The sequence below is a fragment of the Cervus canadensis genome, chromosome 4, assembly GCF_019320065.1.
Source record: "Cervus canadensis isolate Bull #8, Minnesota chromosome 4, ASM1932006v1, whole genome shotgun sequence".
NCBI classification, from domain to species: Eukaryota; Metazoa; Chordata; class Mammalia; order Artiodactyla; family Cervidae; genus Cervus; species Cervus canadensis.
The window spans coordinates 10,744,696-10,766,686 of NC_057389.1; the positions used below are offsets into that span (position 1 = coordinate 10,744,696).

Consider the following 21,991-nt stretch of genomic DNA (forward strand, 5'->3'; position numbering starts at 1 on the left):
AACAGCCCAGCAAAATTGCCCATTTTTCAGAGTTATGTTAACCTGTGACCCAGAGGCCTATGAATTTTCAGGACTTGGTTGAGAGCCTCCGCAGCACTCCTAGAAGATCGAGAGATCAAATAACCATTGTAGATTAAACAGGTTCTCAATTCACATACACAGAGTAACCGACATTATTATTATAGTTAGCTTAACTAATTGCATTAAAGAGATAGCAACCCTATACAAGCAACTAAATGTAATGGAGTTCCATATGTGATAGAATAAAGATAAGGTAAATATTTTAGAACAGTGCTACAGAAGCAGTCGGTTCTGCCAAAGAATATGTAAAGCATTGCAACAGATGTTAACCTTTGAGTTTTAGGAAGAGATAGGACGTTGAGGTTGGAGGCTAGAGTGTCTTAGGGAGGGAGTAATTTCAGTCAGAGATATTCATCTAAAATAAAGACACTGATAGAAAACTACATGGAGTAGCCTGATGCCATTGGGATACAAGACAGGCAAACGTAGAGAGAAAATTCTGGAAAGTAAGGGTAGGGGCAAGTTATGAAAACCCTGGGATATCACTGAATATCACTGAAGATTTTTGGTTAGGATAGTATTGTGATCAAATATGCTTATTAATAAGATGATACCATCCTTGAAACAGATGGATCAAGTTGGAGTCTGGGTTTTATAGAACTGGTTAGAGCAGTGTTTTTCAGTAATGCTTAATAAATATTACAGCAAGAAATACAACTTACATCATGATACCCTCCTCCTGTTGCTTCCCCAGCTGCTGTCATTAATGCTACACACATGTGAATCTGAAATAAATTTCCATAAGATGATGTGCATGGAACACTGCCATGTTCTGTTATAATCCATCTTATTCTTCATTCTTTAAAAATTGCAGATCAATTCATGATTCATCAATTGTTATAGCTAAGTAATAATTAATTCGGAAATTATTCCAGTGACAGTTCAAAAGCATATGGTGGTGCCTAAGCTTTGAAAATACCAATAAGAATAAAGAAAAGAGAATATACTCAGGAGAAATTTTCTGAGATGAATTTTTAGGGCCTTATGATGAATCAGATACGGAAGATAAAAGAATTGTGGAGATCAAGTCCTTTCAGTCCGTCAAAATGTGACTTTCTGCTAAATGGAGATAGAGAAAGACCCACTTAGAATAAATATGATGTAATTAATGTGAGATTGCCTTGGCCTGCCTTGTGATATTAGCAAATGAAACATTCATTTTTATCCACGCATGGTATGATATTTTTCTGAATGCTTGGTGAGCATCAGAATACCTGACTCTTCTGAACATTATATCCACTGTCTCTCCAGGACCATGTGTCAAATAGATTATATATACTAAGTAAGAAATCATCGTTTAATCTTGGATCAAAAGAAATGAAAAGAAAAAGTACATGTGTAGTTTAGAATGACAAATCAAAATGTTTTTGTCTTCTTAAACAAGGAAGTTGTGTCAGTGTGATGTTACTATGACAAGTTTGCTGGTATCATCACTACATGTTAGAAAATTAAGCGTGTTTCCCACCACCACTGAACGGTCACGGGGCAGTTAGTTTATTAACACTATGAATTGCAAAGAGAAAATGTTATGGTTTTTCTGCCTTGGTTTTCTGGCGTGGGTGATTAAAGTATCAGCCGTAATATTTCATGAATGCTGTTTCTTTCCTTTTAATGTACAGCATAATTTTTAAGAACATAAATTCCATGCTGAATCAGTTCTTCCCTCTGTAAAAAAAAAAAGTAGCAACTGCTCAACAACCCCTGATAAATGGAGTGGTTCAGTTCCCTGACTAGGACAAGAGGGCTGAGAAATACATCCTAAGTATCTTGCTTGGTTTTCCTTGTCTTAAATATTTCCAGTAATGAATTTTTACCAGAAAAAAAGGAATTCCTCAACAGGAATTTGTTGCCAGAATTTTTTCTTCATATCCCTTTCAAAAAAGTTAAAATGATCCTTCACTTTTAATTACAAAGGAATGATTTAGAGTGTATGCTTAATATTCATTTCATATGCATTTTCAAGAAACTTACATTTATAATTCAAATAAATATTAGTCTTGCAACTATATATATTCACTTTTGTGAAAAAGAAAACAGTCACATGCATGGAAATTCATTTGATTTAAGCACAATATGTTCATTCTTTGGCATCCATTTCCCTTTACCCCCACCCCAGAAAAAATCTAAGTTTTATTGAATAATATCTGTGCAGATATAGCAAATTTGCCAAATGGGTAATGCTATTTTGATTTTGACTGAAGTGTGGGAACGACATAATCTAAGATATTTCCCTGTTACATGGATTGTTGTCTTCTAGAATGAGTTTGACTTTTTTTCATTCTGTGATTTCCCTAGAAATAATATGACACTGTTCTTCCCACCCTTGCCAGTAATATAAACAAATCTGCGTTTGTGAAAAGAAGCCTCTTTTCTACTTAGTCACTTAGTCATTTTCATGATATGTGTCATTTGCATTTATTTCTGTCAACGTGAGGACTTTGTTCATTGTTATCAGCAAGCATAACGTACGATGTGTGTTTCTGGGTTTTTGTGTTCATCTACTATACTGAAAATTCAAATATTCAACATGATGCTTCATCTCCATTTCTTATACTTTGCCTTCTACATAATAATATACCACGTATAAGTCATCGGTTAACCCTAGGCTTCATATTTCAAAAAGTGACATCAGTTAGCTATTTAATCCTTTGACTAGCATTTTTTAATATCTTTTCTCTCATGAGAACTGAGGTGTAAGTATTGTTTTCCTGTGTTAGATTTTTAAAACCCGTTTGTTCAATCACTGCTCAATGTTTGGGGAATGTCGTGACTGAGTGGCCTTGTAGAATATGCTTAAGACCAAATGGTAAGGCATTCTTTTCCTTACACGAAGGTTGGGTGAAAGATGAACCTGTAGAGATTTTCATTGATTCTAAAAGAAATCAGTGTGGAAATAGTGTCAATGAAAACCCCTGTCCTGGAATAATTTTTAAATAGTTATGCTTTTATATTCTATACACTGTGTCCTTAGACTTGTTTCTTCATCACTTTGACCTAGTTCCTCACCCCTCAGTTCAGTTCAGTTCAGTTGCTCAGTCATGTCTGACTCTTTGTGACCCCGTGAATTGCAGCATGCCAGGCCTCCCTCACCCCTCGGTGGAGATAATACCACTCCTGACCTCAAAGTATTGCAAAAGTATTGGCTTCAGTTCTACCACATTCACCTCAGGGAAAGTCAGAGAGGCTAGGGGTTGCATGTTTTGGCTTCCCCTAGCAATTTTGAGAAGGTAACCACAAAGCCTAGAACAAAACCAGGTATTAAAGATTCAGTGTTCTCTTGACTCTTCAAGGTCAAAAACAGGCTGGGAGCAGGTAGGAACCATATGCTTCCTCCAAGGGCAGAAAAGAGGTCATCGCCCATTTCGTGGTTAGTTGACAACTGTGGTTCCAAGGTAATAATGGTTTGAGTTAAGGGATTTCAGTATTAGTACAACAAAATACACAGTGAAATTGGCTAACAGAAAAAAAGGATGTGTTTGTAAAATTATGTGATTGGAACTTGTCTGGACTTTAATGTGAGAAAGAATAAATAAAGATAAGGCTGTAATCCACTTAGTTGTTGTTAACATCCTCCTGTATCACAGTGCATGCTGTTTCACCTCAATATCTCAAATGACTAGTTCAGTAGGTCACACAAAGGTATATAACACACACTGTGGGATATGTAAACATGTGGCTAATTGGGCATTTTCTTATTCCTATTACTAATAATAAATGTCAGGATCATATTTTGGCCAGACTACATCATTGCCAACTAGCACAAATAGTAAAATAGCCAGAAAATAATTTGAGCAATGTGTTGTATTTGCACCATGAACTCTTAAGGCATATCTGTTGAACTTTTGAAAGAGGGACCTCCTAGTTGCTTAGACTGTTCAACTATAACTTAAGGGAAATGCAGAGAATATTGACAAGTCTGAAAGATATGTCTTACTGGAGAATTAGGTGGTCTTGAGCGATTATCATGAAATAAACACAGCTTTCCTTAAAAATTAAATGACTTAAAATTAAAATGCATTAAAGAATATTGTATATGGCTGTGAGATAAGTGAAAGTGCCTTCAATTCTACATAGAAGGACTGTTGAGAGGGCATCACATCTAGCTTGAGATCACAGAAGAAATTTCAGAGGTCTAGGGTGGAAATGGAGCCAGCTGCATTCCCAAAGGTTTTCAATCAGTCTTGAAAATGAAAGACAAACAAATTGAAAATTGGGCAGCTTTGAGTAAGCAGTGAGTTTGGCCACCATACCTAATTCTTAGATATGGTTTCATGTTTTTGATATGTCAAAATAGTGGGTCAGTATAAAAATTTGGGGCTTCCCTGGTAGCTCAGATGATAGAGAATCTGCCTGCAATGCATGAGATCAGGGTTCCATCCCTGGGTCGGGAAGATCCCCTGAAAAAGGGAATGGCAGCCCACTCTAGTACTCTTGCCTGGGAAATCCCATGGACAGAGGAGCCTGGTGGGCTACAGTCTGTGGGGTCGAAAAGCGTCGGACATGACTGAGCAACTAACACACACACACAAATTTAATGAGGCTAAAGAGGCAGAACTTGAGTGCATTAAATATTCTTGCATACTCAGTAGTTTTGACTCACAGAAATCCATCATTTAAAAATCAAGCGCTCTTCAATTTTATAAGATTAAGAATAGCGGGAAATAATGCTTCATAAATGCTTGCTTACCCATTCTGGCTACTTTTGATTATTGTAATCCCTGAGAAGATTTATTAAAAAAGAAGATGAAGAATGTGTGATTGCATACCTATTTATAATCTTGCTCAATCAGCACCATTGCTACTGGTAAGGCTGTGAAGTTCACAACAAGTCGGCTGAATTGCTGGGGTACAACACAGCTGGTTGGTTATTTTGGCTTCCTTAACACTTACCCTGATTGTGACATTCAGTTAATTATATGACTAAATATCTAATCCAACCGCAGAGAAGCTAATATGCTGGCCACATGTGGACATGATGCCAATCTTTCCCTCCAGTAAAAACTTAGGCATAGGCACTCCAAACAAAAAGAACAAGTGGGCTTGTGGAGCCAGCATAGTCTAGATGTTATGGTGTGTCCTTCTGTCATGCTATTTTCAATACTTCTACTTCCATCCTTCGCAAAGCCTGATTGGGCTGTGCTTGGGTCATAGAAACTTTCCAGTAAAGCTCAGGTAGACTGATGATTCTTTGATCGCCCGGTGCCCTTTCGGTTTGCATCACAGCCACTTAGCGTTTTTGACCTCAGATACATTAGTTCCCTCTTGATCACCCCTGTTCTCCAGAAATCTTGTTATTCCCTTAGTTTCCATTTATTTCCAAGGTGGAAAGTCCCTGTCTTTCAGCACCCAGCTTTATTGATGACTACCTTATTAACTCTTCAATAACACCTGGCCAGACAGTCCTGTTTCAGAAACTGAGCTGAGGCTGTTCTTAAAAGAGTGGGTGTTTGCAAACAAGAGATGTGGAGGGGCTTTTAAACATGTGATAAGAAAAAGCAATGAAAAGCATAAACTAAACTAAAGTCATTTTTTTTTTCCTGAAAAGATAATTCATTGGGAAGTTATCTTGGCTCTCTTTAACAGGGTTGGCTCTGATTACTTGTACAGTTATAGAGAAAATGACATTTATAGATATTGTTTTCCCTCTGATAGAATCCTCTGAAAAGGATGGCTGAGGTAGCGTTACAGCAGAAAGATCTGTCTGAAGCTAACTGTCATGTTAGCAAGTGCTATCTATTTTTTCCCTAAGGAAGGGGAAGTGTCTGTACCCGTGTTGTTCAGAATGTGTTTCCACAGTTTCCAAATCCATCTTATAATCAGCTTGGTTAGAATTTTAGACTGTTTTTGAAGCTGATGTGGAGCGCATTTTAAGACTTTAAAAATAATCATATCCTTAGTCTTCCGTGAGTTACACTGTAAGATGTTCAGTTTGCTTACGTTCACATGTAGCTGTTCTTTCCCAGGGCAGTCCCATCACTCGTATTCTTACTGTGAGAGGAATGAGTAATAACTAGTCTCCAACAGTGCATGGATCATGGATGGAGACAGATAAATACTCTATCACATAATCTAGTGGGTATAATTAAAGTTACATGACTTGAGATTATTTCTAAATAATATGATGTGTTAACTTTGTTTTCTCTCAGTAGCTCAGCCTAGATAACAGAGACTGCTTCATTGTGTGAGATAAAAGATATCTGTTGTGTTAGATAAGTGTTGTCAGAGATCTAGGAAGTAATCAGATATATTCATTAAGAGAGATAAGGAATGATGTATAAGCCAATAATTTTAGTAGAACACACACTTTACTTTCTAATTAAATTTAACTGGTTTGAGAATTTAATTAATGTGGAGAAATGCACCAGGTAGAGAAATGTGAGAAACTTTCATAATGCAGTCAAACCTGCAAAAATGCAGCAAAAGGAAATTAGTTTATCTTCCCTTCACTTGAAAGGCTGAAGTAAACAACCAAAAAGAAAAGAAAAACAAAAAAATCTGTGCATGTGAGAGTGTGTTTTCATGAATGTATAGATTCAAATTATTTTTTTCCAAATTAACAAACTCTTATTTGTTGAAAATCTAATTTTTCACTGATCAACTAGTTAAAATGTGTCCTTTTTTTTTTTTTTAGCAAGTTAAACTATTGTAAAATTTAAAACCTGTTTTTTACGTTTCATCAAATCCAGAACTCTTTGTGACAGAATCGAAGTATCACAAATGGAAAACAAATTCCAGGTGCTTTCCAAAGCTTTCTTAAAATGCAGAAATCAGGTTACAAGAATAGAATCAGAACCAGGTACTTCGTGAGGCCCAGGAGCTCAGGTGTTGAGAACAGGAGTCCTCCTCCACAAAGGGCTCATGTCTGATTAGAAAGGAAGGCAGGCATTTTGAGGATGTCCTCAAAAGGGACAGAAAGATATCTGATCCCTTGGTAGAGGATTTTTCTCTGGTAACATCTCAAAGAGGCATATTAAATGCAGTAACTCCATTTTCTTACTTTTCCTCCCCATTTAGGCCTAGGGAAAGCAATTACAAATAGGTTTGTGGAAAATGTTGGAAGGAGTTGTATTTTCCCCTTAACCTCAGGGTACAGAAAAGCCATCTCCACTTACGTATGTTTAGAAACTTGTTGAAATGACTTAAGCTTGACAAATGGTGCAGGTTAGACTATCAGGTCAAGTGTGTTTTACTTCCTTCTAGAACAGCATGTGGTTTAGACTGCCTGTTGCATGGCAGAGCTCTTATGAATTTACCATCATAAATTCCCCTATTAGGAATTCATATCATGTGATTTTATGAAGATAATAGCAATGAATATTCTTCAACAACAGGTTGTGTTAGTATAAATGACAATTTGAGCCCCACTATAATCCTTATTGAAGACAATACTGTATTCCTGAAAGTGTGATGACTTGCTGAAAATGTAATTTTACCAGGCAGGTTATCTTTTTTTCCCTACCTGGTTAAAAAAACTAAAAAACAAAAAACATGCTCATTCTGTTTTTTTCTTTTCTTGAATGCCATTTTATAAGTGAATGCTTCATACTTACTTTTCATTTGTCCATTAATGTTTTCCCTCTTTAGGTGTAATCTAGCCCCTGTGGTGGAGTTTGCTGCAGATGTGGGAACTAAATCAGATTTTATTACCATGAATCCATCAGTTGTACAAAGAGCATTTGGAGGCTTTCGGAATGAGAGTGACAGAGAAAAATTTGTGCATAGACTTTCCATGCTGAATGACAGTGTCCTTTGGATCCCTGCTTTCATGGTCAAAGGAGGAGAGAAGCACGTGGAGTGGGTTAATGCGTTAATCCTTAAGAATAAACTGAAAGTGCGGACTGCCTATCCATCACTGAGACTTATTCATGCTGTCAGAGGGTAAGTGTCTGCAAAGGACCAGTCTGTCCTTGGCACAATGGTGCATATACCTACACAGTTTCCCTAGACCACAAGGAACTTCAGTAATTTATATATATATATACATATGTTTCCATTGTTTTATAATGGCTGCTCTGTTTACCAACTTGAATTTTATTTACCTACTATTTTATTTTAGTGCTTCTCTTCTATGAAAAGGCAAACATATGATCTTGGCACTTATTTCTATCTGCTTATGAACAAATTACTGATTTTTATATTTTGCTGTGTTAAAGAATAATAAGAATTCATAGTATAATTGATGAATTTGGAGTAAAAACTGTGAACAGAAGTGCTAAATAGCTAGTGGGCAATGTTGTGGAAGCTTAAATGTTAAATGTCTGTAAGAAGTAATTAAATCCCATCTGTAGTTAAGAGGCCAACGAGTGATAAAGCTGACTGAGATAATATGCCTTAATGCTTCCCCACTAAAGTCACAGATGCCATTTTTATGGATTATGTCAATATTTTCCTTTTATTAATACAAGCTCAACAGAAAGACCTCAGAAGTAGACTCTTGTTTCAAAGTGGCAAATAACCAAAAGGCTAAATTCAGTCGCGTATATATATGTATATAACATGCATAACACAAATATAAGCAATACTGTATATTTATTAGATATCTACTGAATGTCAGATACTGTAGATTTAAAATTGAAGAGCTGATCACTGCTTTAGAGGAATGCATAGGCTTTATGGTAGAAATAGAGGCCTGTACAGTGAGCTAAGGCATAAACAAATGATAAGGGGGAATATTGGCTGAAGTGTGGAAATTGTTCCTCATGTTAACAAAGAAGTCCTAAAAATCTAACAACGAAACTAAACTTTTAATGCAAGAAGTGATTTTAGGAACTTTAAAGTGATTGTCAGGGGAAAAAAGAAGAAACCAGAAGGAAATCTTATTGCATCTTTAGAGCAAATTGAGGCCGGAAAATAATTGTGTTGTAAATTTGTGTGATAATGGAGTCCATTGTGGTGCAATAGGATACAAAATAACTTTTGTGATCTGGTTCGGAAGATAATCAGTTTTATCCTTCATGAAGCACAATTAGATATGTGAATTTAGGAGATTAAATCTTGTAACTGCAGACTGTATTGGCAAGGAGAAGTGCTAGAGATACGAAGACCATACAGGCTTTTGGTTAATTTACTCATAAAATGATAAAAATGTAGAGCAAAGTCAGTGGACATGAAAACGATGGGCAAGTTCAGGGTACCAATTAAACACAATGGACAGAAGTCCCAAAAGAAAAATCTTTCCAAACTCAAGAGTTAAAAATAGCTTACTTTATACACTGTCATTTGGACTGGGCTAAGGTATTTTCTGTTTTGTTTGTTTTGTTATTGAGATAATTGCCTTCAGGAATTTGCCATTTCTTTGTTTAAACCTTGAGACAGTTTTTTTTTTTTTTTTAATTGTTATTCTGCACACAATTAAATTGCATTCTTGCAATAAGATCCTGGTTATTCAGCATTCATTCTCTTGACATCTGGCATGAAGTTTCAACAAAGATAAAATACATGCATTTAGAAGATAAGTAATTTTTTTAAGTTACTGATTCCTATAATTACAGTTTGAGTCTGAAAAAAGAGATGTGTTCTTAATAGAGAGCAACTTCCTAATGTATTGTGCTAGGAGCATATCTTTTTAATTTTTTAATTTCTCTATTAATCACATGTATTGCAAATATTTTTTCCAGCTTGTGGTTTGCGGTTCACTCTCTAAATGGTGCCCTTTGATGTACGGGAATTTAATTTTAACAAAATCTAGTTTGGTCTATATTATTTCCTTCATTTAAAAATTGTGATAGAGCACACATAACAAAATCTACCACCTCAACCATTTTTAGCGAACAATGTAGTAGTATTAAGGGCATTCATTTTGTTGAACAACCATCACTACCATTCACATGCAGAACTCTCTTCCTCTTGCAAACTGAAACTCTTCATCTATTAAACAATTGCTCCCCATTCCCTTCTCCCCCCACTCACTGGCAGTCACCATGCTACTATCTGTTTTTATGATTTGGACAACTCTAACTACCTTATATAAGTGGAATAATACAGTATTTGTCTATTTATGACTGGCTTATTTCACTTAGTGTAATGTCCTTCATTGTTTCTTATAATTTTTTTTTAAGTTAGAATTTGTTTTGTCTGACATTGGTATAGTCACTCCTGTTCTTCTATTACTGTCTTTTGTTTTTCAGTATTTTGTATGTCTATGCGTGCAGTGAAACATATGAATTTCTTTCTCATTTCCTCTGTGTGTATTCTAGAGCTATTTTCTTTGTGGTTACCATGGGGATTTCATTTGAAATCTTAAAGTTATAACACTTTTATTTGAATTTATACCAGCTGAGCTTCAGTAACATACAAAAAGTTCTGTCCACACTAACTTTCCACTGTTGGTGTCACAAAATTATATTTTTATCCATATTAATGTGTTGAAGTTGAGTATCACTGATTCATAGGAAAATAAAGAACTCACTCTGTCCTGTCTTACACACACACACACAGTGTAGCACATACATATACATATGTGCATACATATACACGTACGTATATGCACACCCATACATATACACACGGGCTTCCCAGGTGGTAAAGAACCTGGCTGCCTGCCAGGCGGCATTACAGATGTGGATTCGATCCCTGGGTCAGGTCAGGAAGATCCCCTGGAGGAGGGCATGGCCACCCATTCCAGTATCCTTGCCTGGAGAATCCCATGGACAGAGGAGCTTGGTGGGCTACAGTCCAAAGGGTCTCAAAGAATTGCCCACGACTGAAGTGATTTAGCATGCACGCGTACACACACACCAGTGATATCTTATTAAGATTAAATACAAATGTTTTTAAAGTACTCGATTGTAGGAAACTAATAAAATTCAAGGTTACTGTGAATGAGTACTTTTCCAATAGACTATTTTTAGTGGTTTTATGTTCACAGAAAAATTGAGAAGATGGTGCAGAGATGTTCCGTATACTCCCTGCCCCTACACATGCATAGTCTCCATGGTCAAAATCTTCCACCAGAGCCCTACATTTGTTATAATTAGTGGACCTGAATTTATAGATCATCATCACCCAAAGTCCATACTTTATACCAGAGTTTACCCTTAATTGTACATTCCATGACTTTTAACAGATGTGATATGACATGTATCCACCATTATAATATCATATAAAGTTTCCTTGTCCTAAAAATCATCTGTGTTCAGACTGTTCATCTCTTTCTCCCATTAAGCCATAGCAAGCATTGATGTTTTCACTTTCTCCATAGTTTTTTGCCTCTTCCCAAATGTCATATTGTTAGAACCATACAGTATGTAGCCTTTTCATATTGGTTTCTTTCACTTAATAGTATGTATTTAGGTTTCTTTCATATCTTTTTACTGCTTGATACCTCATTCCTTTTTTAGGGCTAAATAATGCTTCGTTGTTTTGACGTACTAGTCTATTCATTCATCTATTTCTTCTAAGTTTTAGCAATTATGAACAAAGCTACTAAAAACATATGTGTGCAGGTTTTTGAGTGGACATCGTTTTCAGCTTGTTTGATTACTGGATCTTATGATAAGAGTATGTTTGGTGTTGCAAGAGACTGATAAACTGTCTTCCAAAGTGACTATCATTTTACACTCAAACTAATAATGACTGAGAATTGCTGTTGTTCCACATCCTTCTCTGCATTTGGTGTTTTCAGTATATATTTAGGTGATTTTGGTCATCCTAATAAATATATAGTGGTACCTTCCCTGGTAGCTCAGTTGGTAAAGAATCCGCCTGTTATGCAGGAGACCCCGGTTCAATTCCTGGGTCGGGAAGATCCACTGGAGAAGGGATAAGCTACCCACTCCAGTATTCTTGGGCTTCCCTTGTGGTTCAGCTGGTAGAGAATCCACCTGCAATGCCGGAGACCTGGGTTCAATCCCTGGGTTGGGAAGATTCCCTGGAGAAGGGAAAGGCTACCCACTCCAGTATCTGGCCTGGAGAATTCCATGGACTGTACATGGGGTCGCAAAGAGTCAGACTCGACTGAGTGACTTTCACTTTCAATTGTTGTTTTAATTTACATTTCTTTTACAACATATGATGTGAAGCATCTTAGAATATGCTTATTTCCCACCTGCATCTCTTCTTTAGTGAGATGTCTGTTGAAGTCTTTGGCCCATTTTTTTCAGTCAAGTTGGTTTTCTTATTAGAGAGTTTCTTTGTGTATTTTGGATAACTATCCTTTATCAGATATGTCTTTTGAAAATATTTTCTCCCAGACAGTGACTTGTCTTTTCATTCTGTTCCCATTGTCTTAATGAAGTCTAGTTTATCAATTATTTTTTTCATTGTGCTTTTTGTGTTGTATCTAAAAAGTCATCACCAACCCAAAGTTATCTAGATTGTCTTAAGAGTCATCATCTAAGAGCTTTATAGTTTTTGCATTCTATATTTAGATCTATCATCCACTTTTAGTTAATTTTTGTGAGAGGTGTCAAGTTCTTTATCAGGATTCATTTTTTAATGAGGATGGCCAATAGTTCCAACACCATTTCTTAAAAAGACTGCCTTAGCTTCTTTGTATTACTTTTGCTTCTTTTTCAAACATTAGTTGGCTAAATTTGGGGGGGGGGGTCTATTTCTGAGCTCTTTAACTGTTCCATTTGATCTATTTTGTCTGTTCTTTGCTGACATCATATTGTCCTGAATACCGAAGCTTTATGGTAAGTCTTGAAGTCAGGTAGTGTCAGTCCTCTGACTTTATTCCTCCATCAATATTGTGTTGACTACTCTGGGTTTTTGCATCTCTGCATAAACTTTGGATTTATTACTTTATTCCCTAGGTCCTGGTTTTTCTTTCTCCATTTACTGACAACAGCAAAACACTTAATCAGAGGAATGGTTGAAATAGGGCATTTTCAATAAGTTAGAATCTAGATAGAATTACATATGGTTAACAACAGTAAATTCATATAGCCTTTTTGCATTTATTTTAAACATAGAAAATACAAGACTTTTTACTAGTTAGTTCATCAGTCCCCTCCTTTTATGTTCGTCTTATTCACTTTTCTTCCATAAACATTATACATATAAAATATATCACCATTTTCTAAACATTTTACTCCAAAGAACAACAAAGTCAAGCTTCTGACTACTAGTGAAGTCAGTGATATGCTTTCTTTTGACTACTGTACTTTAGGTATTTTTGACAAGACTTGTTTTGTATTTTCCAGAAAGAACTTAACTTGCTACTTTCATGCTTACACATCAGCATATTTCCCCTCAAGGTCAAGTTCTCAACTGTGGCCTGGAGTATAAAAAGTAGCCCTAAATTTACCTTTCACCTTTCAAGTACCTTGGAAATTTGTACACATGATGTTTGTGAAAGGTTGTTTCATTTATGGAACTAATGAAATTAACACACTGATTCAGGCAGATGTGGCATTTCAACATAATATTTGTACTCTATAAGTTTACCGAGACTCAGAAAGAAAATAAGGAAGTGGGAATACTGATGAAACAGAAAAGATTCACATGATATGAAACCATGAGCAAACGCCCTGAAGACGTATTCTCTACGTATTTTTTCACATGTCTCTGAAACCCTGTGGTTAATACAATTCAGGAAAATAGAGAGTTTTGTATCGTCTATGGATTATTAGAGTTTGTTTGTCTCAAGAGAGGGCTTTCGTGCAGTCCATCCATTTTATGGTGCATGCCATCACAGTGTTAAAATGGGAAGCCTCTTCCAAGTACTGCAGTTACAAGTAGAAATTATATTGTCAAGCTTCATGATTTAAACTTTTCTTCTCTGAAAATTATGATGGCTTACCAACTTTAAGCATCAAATTAGTTGTACGTGTTTTAAAGCTCTGAAAATACAACCATCAATCATAAAACTTGATGATGGTTTTTAATGTGTAGTCATTCTTCCTAAGTCATGTTAAGTGAAACAGGAGGGGAAACGATCTCTATTTTCTAATTTTGAAACAGTCTTACAAAATAATGAGAGTAGTCTAATGGGGAAAATTAAAAAAATAACTATAATTACAAATTAAAGTGCATACATCAGTGTTACACTGGTTTGGGATTCCAAGCTGTTCATTTGTATTTATTCTGAAGCTTCTCATGTCTAATATTCTTATTACTATTTTGTAATTTCCCTTGTGAAGAATGGAACAATTTTCCTAAGACTTCAAGAGTGAAGAGGAAATTTTGAAACTTTAAAATGACTTGTTGAAACTTTAAAAATGTGATTACAAAATATAAAAATCAAGGTTTCTTCTTTATATATTGATAACAAAATTATCAATGTATAACCTGAAATCTGAAAAGAATTTAACCTAATAATGTGATTTAATATGCAATTGAATTATTCTGTAAGATATATTAAATATATTTTTGCAAAATATATAATGTTAGACAAAAATTTCTATTTTTATAATTACTATAGTTTGATTCATGATAGTCAAGTGCTGTTTTTAATAATGGGATGATTATACTTTTATTTTCTCATTGTTTTTATCATTATGTCAAAGAAAATTAAACAGTACATAAAGTAGCTTCTCAGTTCCACTACCGACTACAATGGATAACTTCTTAAGAATTCCAGGCAATAAATAAATGAACATATTTTGAAATTATATTTTGTATGCATAAATATGTTATATGTAAAGTGTTCTAGATTAGAATCATGTGTATTTTCTACAGTTTCTTTTGAGTTTGTACTTTGAAGAGTTTACTTTGTAGTTCTCAACTGTATTCCCTTAGAATGTGCTTAACTTTGTTCAGATATCTATCTTAAAGAGCTTGTGTGTGCTAAATCACGTCATTTGTGTCTGACTCTTTGCGACCCTATGGACTATAGCCCTGCAAGCGTCTCTGTCCATGGGATTCTCCAGGCAAAAATACTGGAGTGGGTTGCTGTGTCCTCCTCCAGGGGATCTTCCTGACCTAGGGATCGAACCCACATCTCTTATGTCTCCTGCATTGACAAGTAGGTTCTTTACCACTAGCACCACCTGGGAAGCCCCTTAAAGAGATTAATTGATTTAAATTTTAGATTTGTTTATAAATAGTTTTGGAAAAAGTATTCAAACATTTCTATTTGAATGCTTTGCTTCCTGGCAAATATTATGAACTGTTATGGAAGTACTTAAAGCAAAAATAAAACATCCCCTTTAATTATTTTATAAATTTTTATGATCCAGTTTTGTTATTTGAATTCTACCAAAACAAAAATAAGTCAATTACCATATTTTGTCACCACATTCTAATTAATAATTTGTTTTAATATAAATATAATAATAAGGACTATACTCATTATGTTGACAAGCTAATACTTTGTATTAATCAGGATAAATACTAGGATTGATGATTTGTTGGTGATCATTGAGATTGATAAACATGCATAGTGTTCAGTGATATAACCTTCATAGTTAATAATTCTAAAGTTATCCAACAATTTTGTAAACAAATATCTTCACCAAAACAATTTTTAAGGAAATGATAAATTCAATTCATACCTATTCTTTAAAATTTTATGTGAATTCTCTTTATGACTTTCTTCCTTAACTTTTAGCTTAGAATATGTATCTACCCTTGTATTTGAGAAATATTCCAAATGATTTTTTTCTTTGAAGGATAATTTTGCAACTACAAAAGAAATGTGCAAGTATGAGATAAGTTGACTATATGGCTGCTTTAAATTTGCTTGGAATTAAGAATTTCCATTTGAAATGCTTGGGATAACCCTCATGACCTACAGCAATATCACACAAATTGGAGTTCATAGATGTATTTCTCAGGTTCTGAGAAAAAAATACTTATTCTCTTTAAAACATGTTTTTATATTGATCCAAACTGAGAACACTGGCTTACAGAATTTTTAAAAATCATTTAGGAGCTTGACTTCCAAAGACAGTCAAAGCAAACCTTTCTTATTCTGACCATAGACAAGACTGTTTACAATCTTGAGCTTCAGGTTTATTTTCTATAAAATGTGGATGTTGACATAAATAATCATTGAGATCCTATGGGCTTTGAGTTTCACTGGTTCTGTTCTTTAGTTTTCTTACTCACATGAATATTCAAAATGCCACAAACATTTGTACTGAATTTTCATGAATATCCTCAGGAATATCCTCTCTATAACCTTAAGGGAGGCATCATTTAACTTTTGATTTTCACAGTAACTGAGGTAGCTTTCTAAAATATTCCTGTTTTAAAGTCATTTGTCTAGGAATTTAAATCCTCTTCATATTTTTCAAGACCAAAATTAATTAAGATCCTCATCAGAATGTTACACACACGCAAACACATTAATATACACACATAAATATGTATGTGCATATATGAAGATACAGAAGAGATAATTATATATGTTTCTTCTGGGGCCATTTATCTATTGAATTATTCTTTCTTTGATTTCTGCAGTTATTGTTAAAAAGCATAGATCTTTCTATAAATGCAAATTATGGAAAGTTATTTCTGGAGAAGTGTTTATTTCTTACATACATGAAAAATCAAAGTAATGTTCATATATGCTACATATACATTTTCACAAAGTACTTTCTTATATAATACATTAAAATATATTAATATGTTATTAATACCTTACATATATTTACTGACTAGTGTGTAATACACTGTTTTATATATACAGATATAAAGTACAGTATACTAATAATACATATATAACAACTTATTCCATGCAGGTTGCTTTGCTAGACCTTGTGTGTGTCAAACAATATTCAATAATACATTGTCTTACATTGCTTAATAAACAGCAGTCTCCCATTCTGTATTTATATTTTTGGCATTTATTGTGCCATCTTGAATTTATTATTTCTAGTAATTTCATCTTGTGTTGGAGGACTAAGTTTCCTTCTATATTGTTACTCAGTTCAGTTGCTCAGTTGTGTCTGACTCTTTGCAACCCCATGGACGGTAGCACGCCAGGCCTCCCTGTCCATCACCGACTCCTGGAGTTTACCCAAACTCATGTCCACTGAGTTGGTGATTGCATCCAACTATCTCATCCTCTGTCATCCCCTTCCCTCCTGCCTTCAACCTTTCCCAGCATCAGAGTCTTTTCCAATGAGTCAGTTCTTCGCATCAGGTGGCCAAGTATTGGAGTTTCAGCTTCAACATCAGTCCTTCCAATGAATATTCAGGACTGATCTCCTTCAGGATGGACTGGTTGGATCTCCTTGCAGTCCAAGGGACCCTCAAGAGTGTTCTCCAACACCACAGTTCAAAAGCATCAATTTTTCGGCACTCAGCTTTCTTTATAGTTCAACTTTCACATCCATACATGACTACTAGAAAAACCATAGCCTTGACTAGATGGACCTTTGTTGGCAAGTTAATGTCTCTGCTTTTTAATATGTTGTCTAGGTTGGTCATAACTTTTCTTCCAAGGAGCAAGCATCTTTTAATTTCGTGGCTGCAGTCACAATCTTCAGTGATTTTGGAGCCCAAAAAATAATCTGTCACTCTTTCCACTGTTTCCCGTCTATTTGCCATGAAGTGATGAGACCAGATGCCATGATCTTAGTTTTCTGAATGTTGAGCTTTAAGCCAACTTTTTCACTCTCCTCTTTCACTTTCATCAAGAGGCTCTTCAGTTCTTCCCTTTCTGCCATAAGGGTGGTGTCATCTGCATATCTGAGGTTATTGATATTTCTCCCAGCAATCTTGATTCCAGCTTGTGCTTCCTCCAGCCCAGCATTTCTCATGATGTACTCTGCATATAAGTTAAATAAGTAGGGTGACAATATATAGCCTTGACATACTCCTTTTCCTATTTGGAACCAGTCTTTCATTCCGTGTCCAGTTCTAACTATTGCTTCCTGACCTGCACAGAGATTTCTTAAGAGGCAGGTCAGGTGGTCTGGCATTCCCCTCTCTTTCAGAATTTTCCACAGTTTGCTGTGATCCACACAAAGGTTTTGGCATAGTCAATAAAGCAAAAATAGATGTTTTTCTGCAACTCTCTTACTTTTTTGATAACCCAACAAATGTTGGCAATTTGGTCCTCTGCCTTTTCTAAATCCAGCTTGAACATCTGGAAGTTCACAGTTCTTGTACTGTTGAAGCCTGGCTTGGAGATTTTTGAGCATTAATTTGCTAGTATGTGAGATGAGTGCAATTCTGCAGTAGTTTGAGCATTCTTCAGCATTACCTTTCTTTGGGATTGGAGTGAAAACTGACCTTGTCCAGTCCTATGGCCACTGCTGTGTTTTCCAAATTCATTGGCATATTAAGTGCAGCACTTTCACAGCATCATCTTTCAGGATTTGAAATAGCTCAATTGGAATTCCATCACCTCCACTAGCTTTGTTCGTAGTGGTGCTTCCTAAGGCCCACTTGACTTCGCATTCCAGGATGTCTGGTTCTAGGTGAGTAATCTTACCATGATGATTATCTGGGTTGTGAAGATCTTTTTTGTATAGTTCTTTGTTTTCTTGCCACTTCAACTTAATATTTTCTGCTTCGGTTAGGTCCATACCATTTCTGTCCTTTATTGTGCCCATCTTTGCATGAAATGTTCTCTTGGTATTTCTAATTTTCTTGAAGATATCTCTAGTCTTTCCCATTCTATTGTTTTCCTCTATTTCTTTGCATTATTTCTATTACATTATTACTGTAGGTGTATAAATAACTTGAATTTTTCTTCTTATTCAGAATATAAGATGTATTCTAGTTTATCTGTATATTTCATGATCAGTAAACTTATTTCTTCATATTTTATTAAATAATATTATGTTGAACAATGGGATATCACTTAATATAACCTCCCAAGTTTCTCAGAGTTTTGCTGAATCATTAATGTTTTCTATTAGCATGCAGCCTGTAAGCTATTATAGCTGAGTATTTAATTCCCAATGCTATGAGTGAAGTCGTAATTCCTAGTTTGTGGATTTCAATGTAGGAAGGAACAACACACCTTACAGAAATGATATCAAGTGACATGTCTAGCTCACCCCTTATCTGTGTAGCTATCTCTCTGTTATACACTATTTCATTGCTCAAGTATACTTTTCTATGAAAAGAAGCACATATTAGTTCCTTTGTTACAATGTATGATTTTCAATATGGTTCTTAAAAATAAACACATTGTATTTTCATACATGTTTCAGCATCAATGTCTATTCCAGTAAGACTCACACAAAAATACCATATCAATGACTTTATTTCCCGAACTTATCTTTTGGATGTTAAAATCTGTCATTTTTAAATAAGTACGAAGATAAAAAGCTATATAAATTTAGGTTGATCCTCTGCAGGCTAAATTCATGGGAATGACATGTACTTGCAGAAGAAGTTGAATCAGACCAGGCTTCCAGTAGAATTGTCGGTAACAAAATACACTGACATAGACCAATACTAGATAGACTTCAGGAAACTTGAGTTTACCACTGTTATACAAGTGGATTATTTTAGAGTATTGAATCAACTCAAAATTGTATAAGGAAAAGCAGTTTTAAAAGACAACTTTGAAAATGGAGATATTCACTCCAAATGCTTTCTGAAAATGGCTTACTTGTTTTAAATTTAGTTTTATGCCAAAAACACTTCCATATGGTTTCCATTTTGACTAATGAGCAACACAGCTGTAATACTTCTTTGTAAAATATGTATCCTTCTTTAATGCTTTGAGCAGCTAGAAACTGCCTAATGGGTATTTTAAACACGATGATATTTCCATGATGGAATATTTCTTCCCTTACTGGCAACTCTGATATCCACGCTTCCGCATTGCGGGATTTCTTGATATCTTAATCTAGTTGGCCTTGAGCCATGGTATTGTTTTCTGGCAGCTTCCATCATTCATATTTTACTGTGGAATGTGACAGTATAAATAGTTTATATCTGAGAAGTCATTCATAGGTGTATGGCTCAACGGGACCCTGTGGGAGACAGTTGCCAGGTTGCCCTCAGCCAGCCTGTTTTCCAGTTCTTGATTCTTCTCATTGAGACTAAAAGCTTTTGCAGAGTATCTAGGGTGCTTTTGGGGGAGTCGAGAATCCTTCATGGCACTCACTGATATTGACATATCCTGGAGTTTCTCCTTGATAGGCATTTTTTTTTTTTCTTTTCTCCACCTAGAACATTCTGCTTCTTCAGTTTAAAGGTAAGAGCCAGTTGGACACAATTCCTCACTCTTGTCCCTTTCTCTGAAATTAACCTGGATGTCTTTTCTCTGTATTCTCTTCAGAAGGGATGTATATTTCAAATAGAACAATCCTCAGAATGTATGATTATTTTTTATATTATTTTGTGTCTTTATATTGCATATTTCATGAGAGAAAAGGTTGATTTATTCATCCCGTTGTATACCTAGGAAAAAGTATGAAAGCCCTGTGTTCATTATGTTGGGGCCTGGGGCCTGGGTGCAAGGGGATGGAGAATGGACCCACGAAAAAGGGCCAAGTTGTGCTGAAAAAAGACTTTGAAGTTTTGTTTAAGGTTCATTATTTAGAGCAAAGAAGTAAAGCGGCAAGCAGAAGGAGGAAATGACTTTTTTAAATATGAATCTGAATACCACTGGGAATCACATTAACCATTCAGCTTATTTTAAAATAGAAGGAAATCTTGGAAATAAGGAAGGCTTGCAACTCAAATAATGAGGTTAAAACTAGAATAACTCTTTCCTACAATATATTAATTAATCAACTGGTACACATCAAGGACCATCTTGTGCTCAGTATTCACACAATTCTGAAAGCAATGCTTACTAAATTTTACCTGCCTAAGTTGTTGTTAGAATGAAAATATAAGAATAAGTTCTAACTAAAAAGTAAATGGATCATAATAATGAAGTGTAACACGGGAACATTCAGACGGCACATCTACAAATTCATCCTGATCACTTGAGGAATATTGTCTTTGTTCCATAATTTAGTAACTTAATGTTATCTCTTGATTATTGTTTTGCAATATTTCTCTCTCTGTATATATATATATATATATATATATATATGTATATTTATATTAATATCTATTATTGTTTGTTTATGATGCTTTCTGGAAGAAAATGTTTATTTTACACACTGTAGTGAAGGTAAGAAATTTATTTTCATCATTTTAAAAAATTCCTATACTGACACAGTATTCAGAACAAAGGTTTTCTCTGCTATTTTAAGAGCTACACAGAAAATTCATGAATTTATTTCGTAGGTTGTATTCATTACTTGCTTTTAGTCTTTTATTCCTTTCTACTCTGAAAACCCAGGCTTGTAATGAGTGGTAGAAAACACATAAATAATATTAGAAATCCCCTTGTTTCTCTGACCTTTAAAGAAAAAAGAAGAACACTGATCACTATGCAAAATTCGTCTTGAATTAATCTGCATAAAGCTATTCTAATTTAAGTTCAAGTGATCTAGCAGTGACTACATTCAGAGACTTCTTATATACATGAAAAAATTAGTTGTGAATTTTAAATAAAAGGCAAATATATAATAAATTTTTAAGCAGTATGACTATATATTGTCTAAGTTTGCTGAGGAATGTAACTGAATCAAGTGTCCCATAAATCTTTTAAAATATACAGTTTCTTGAAAGTGGTAAAGTTTTAGCTGCTCAGCTGTGTCTGACTCTTTGTGACCCCATGGACTGTAGTCTACCAGGCTCCTCTGTCCATGGAATTCTCCAGGCAAGAGTACTGGAGGGGGTCACCATTCTCTTCTCCAGGGGATCTTCCCAAACCAGGGATCAAACTGGGTCTCCTGCATTGCAGGCAGATTCTTTACCATCTGATATTGTACGGGACTCTCACTTTGTGGGCCTAAGTGAAGATAAAATCCTAAGGTATTTTCTCCATTCTTACAAACAGTTTTTATCATCTCCTAAGAATTTTAGCCTAATACACTATTATTATGACTCGTCCATAAAGTAAAATTCTGTCTGTTTGGTATAATTTTTGTATATGCCATAAGGATTCCTCATCCCTCAAAGGATTTTACTTCTGTTCAATTTGAACAGATTTTTG

The 21,991-nt window shown here is 35.1% G+C and overlaps 1 protein-coding gene across 1 annotated transcript in view; it reads left to right on the top strand.

Annotated features, from left to right (window-relative positions):
* The window catches only part of ST8SIA4 (ST8 alpha-N-acetyl-neuraminide alpha-2,8-sialyltransferase 4), a 98,953-nt gene that overhangs the window by 33,056 nt on the left and 43,906 nt on the right, over positions 1-21,991 (top strand). The window contains 1 exon segment of the mRNA XM_043464572.1: positions 7,666-7,959. Coding sequence (XP_043320507.1) covers positions 7,666-7,959 — 294 coding nt within the window.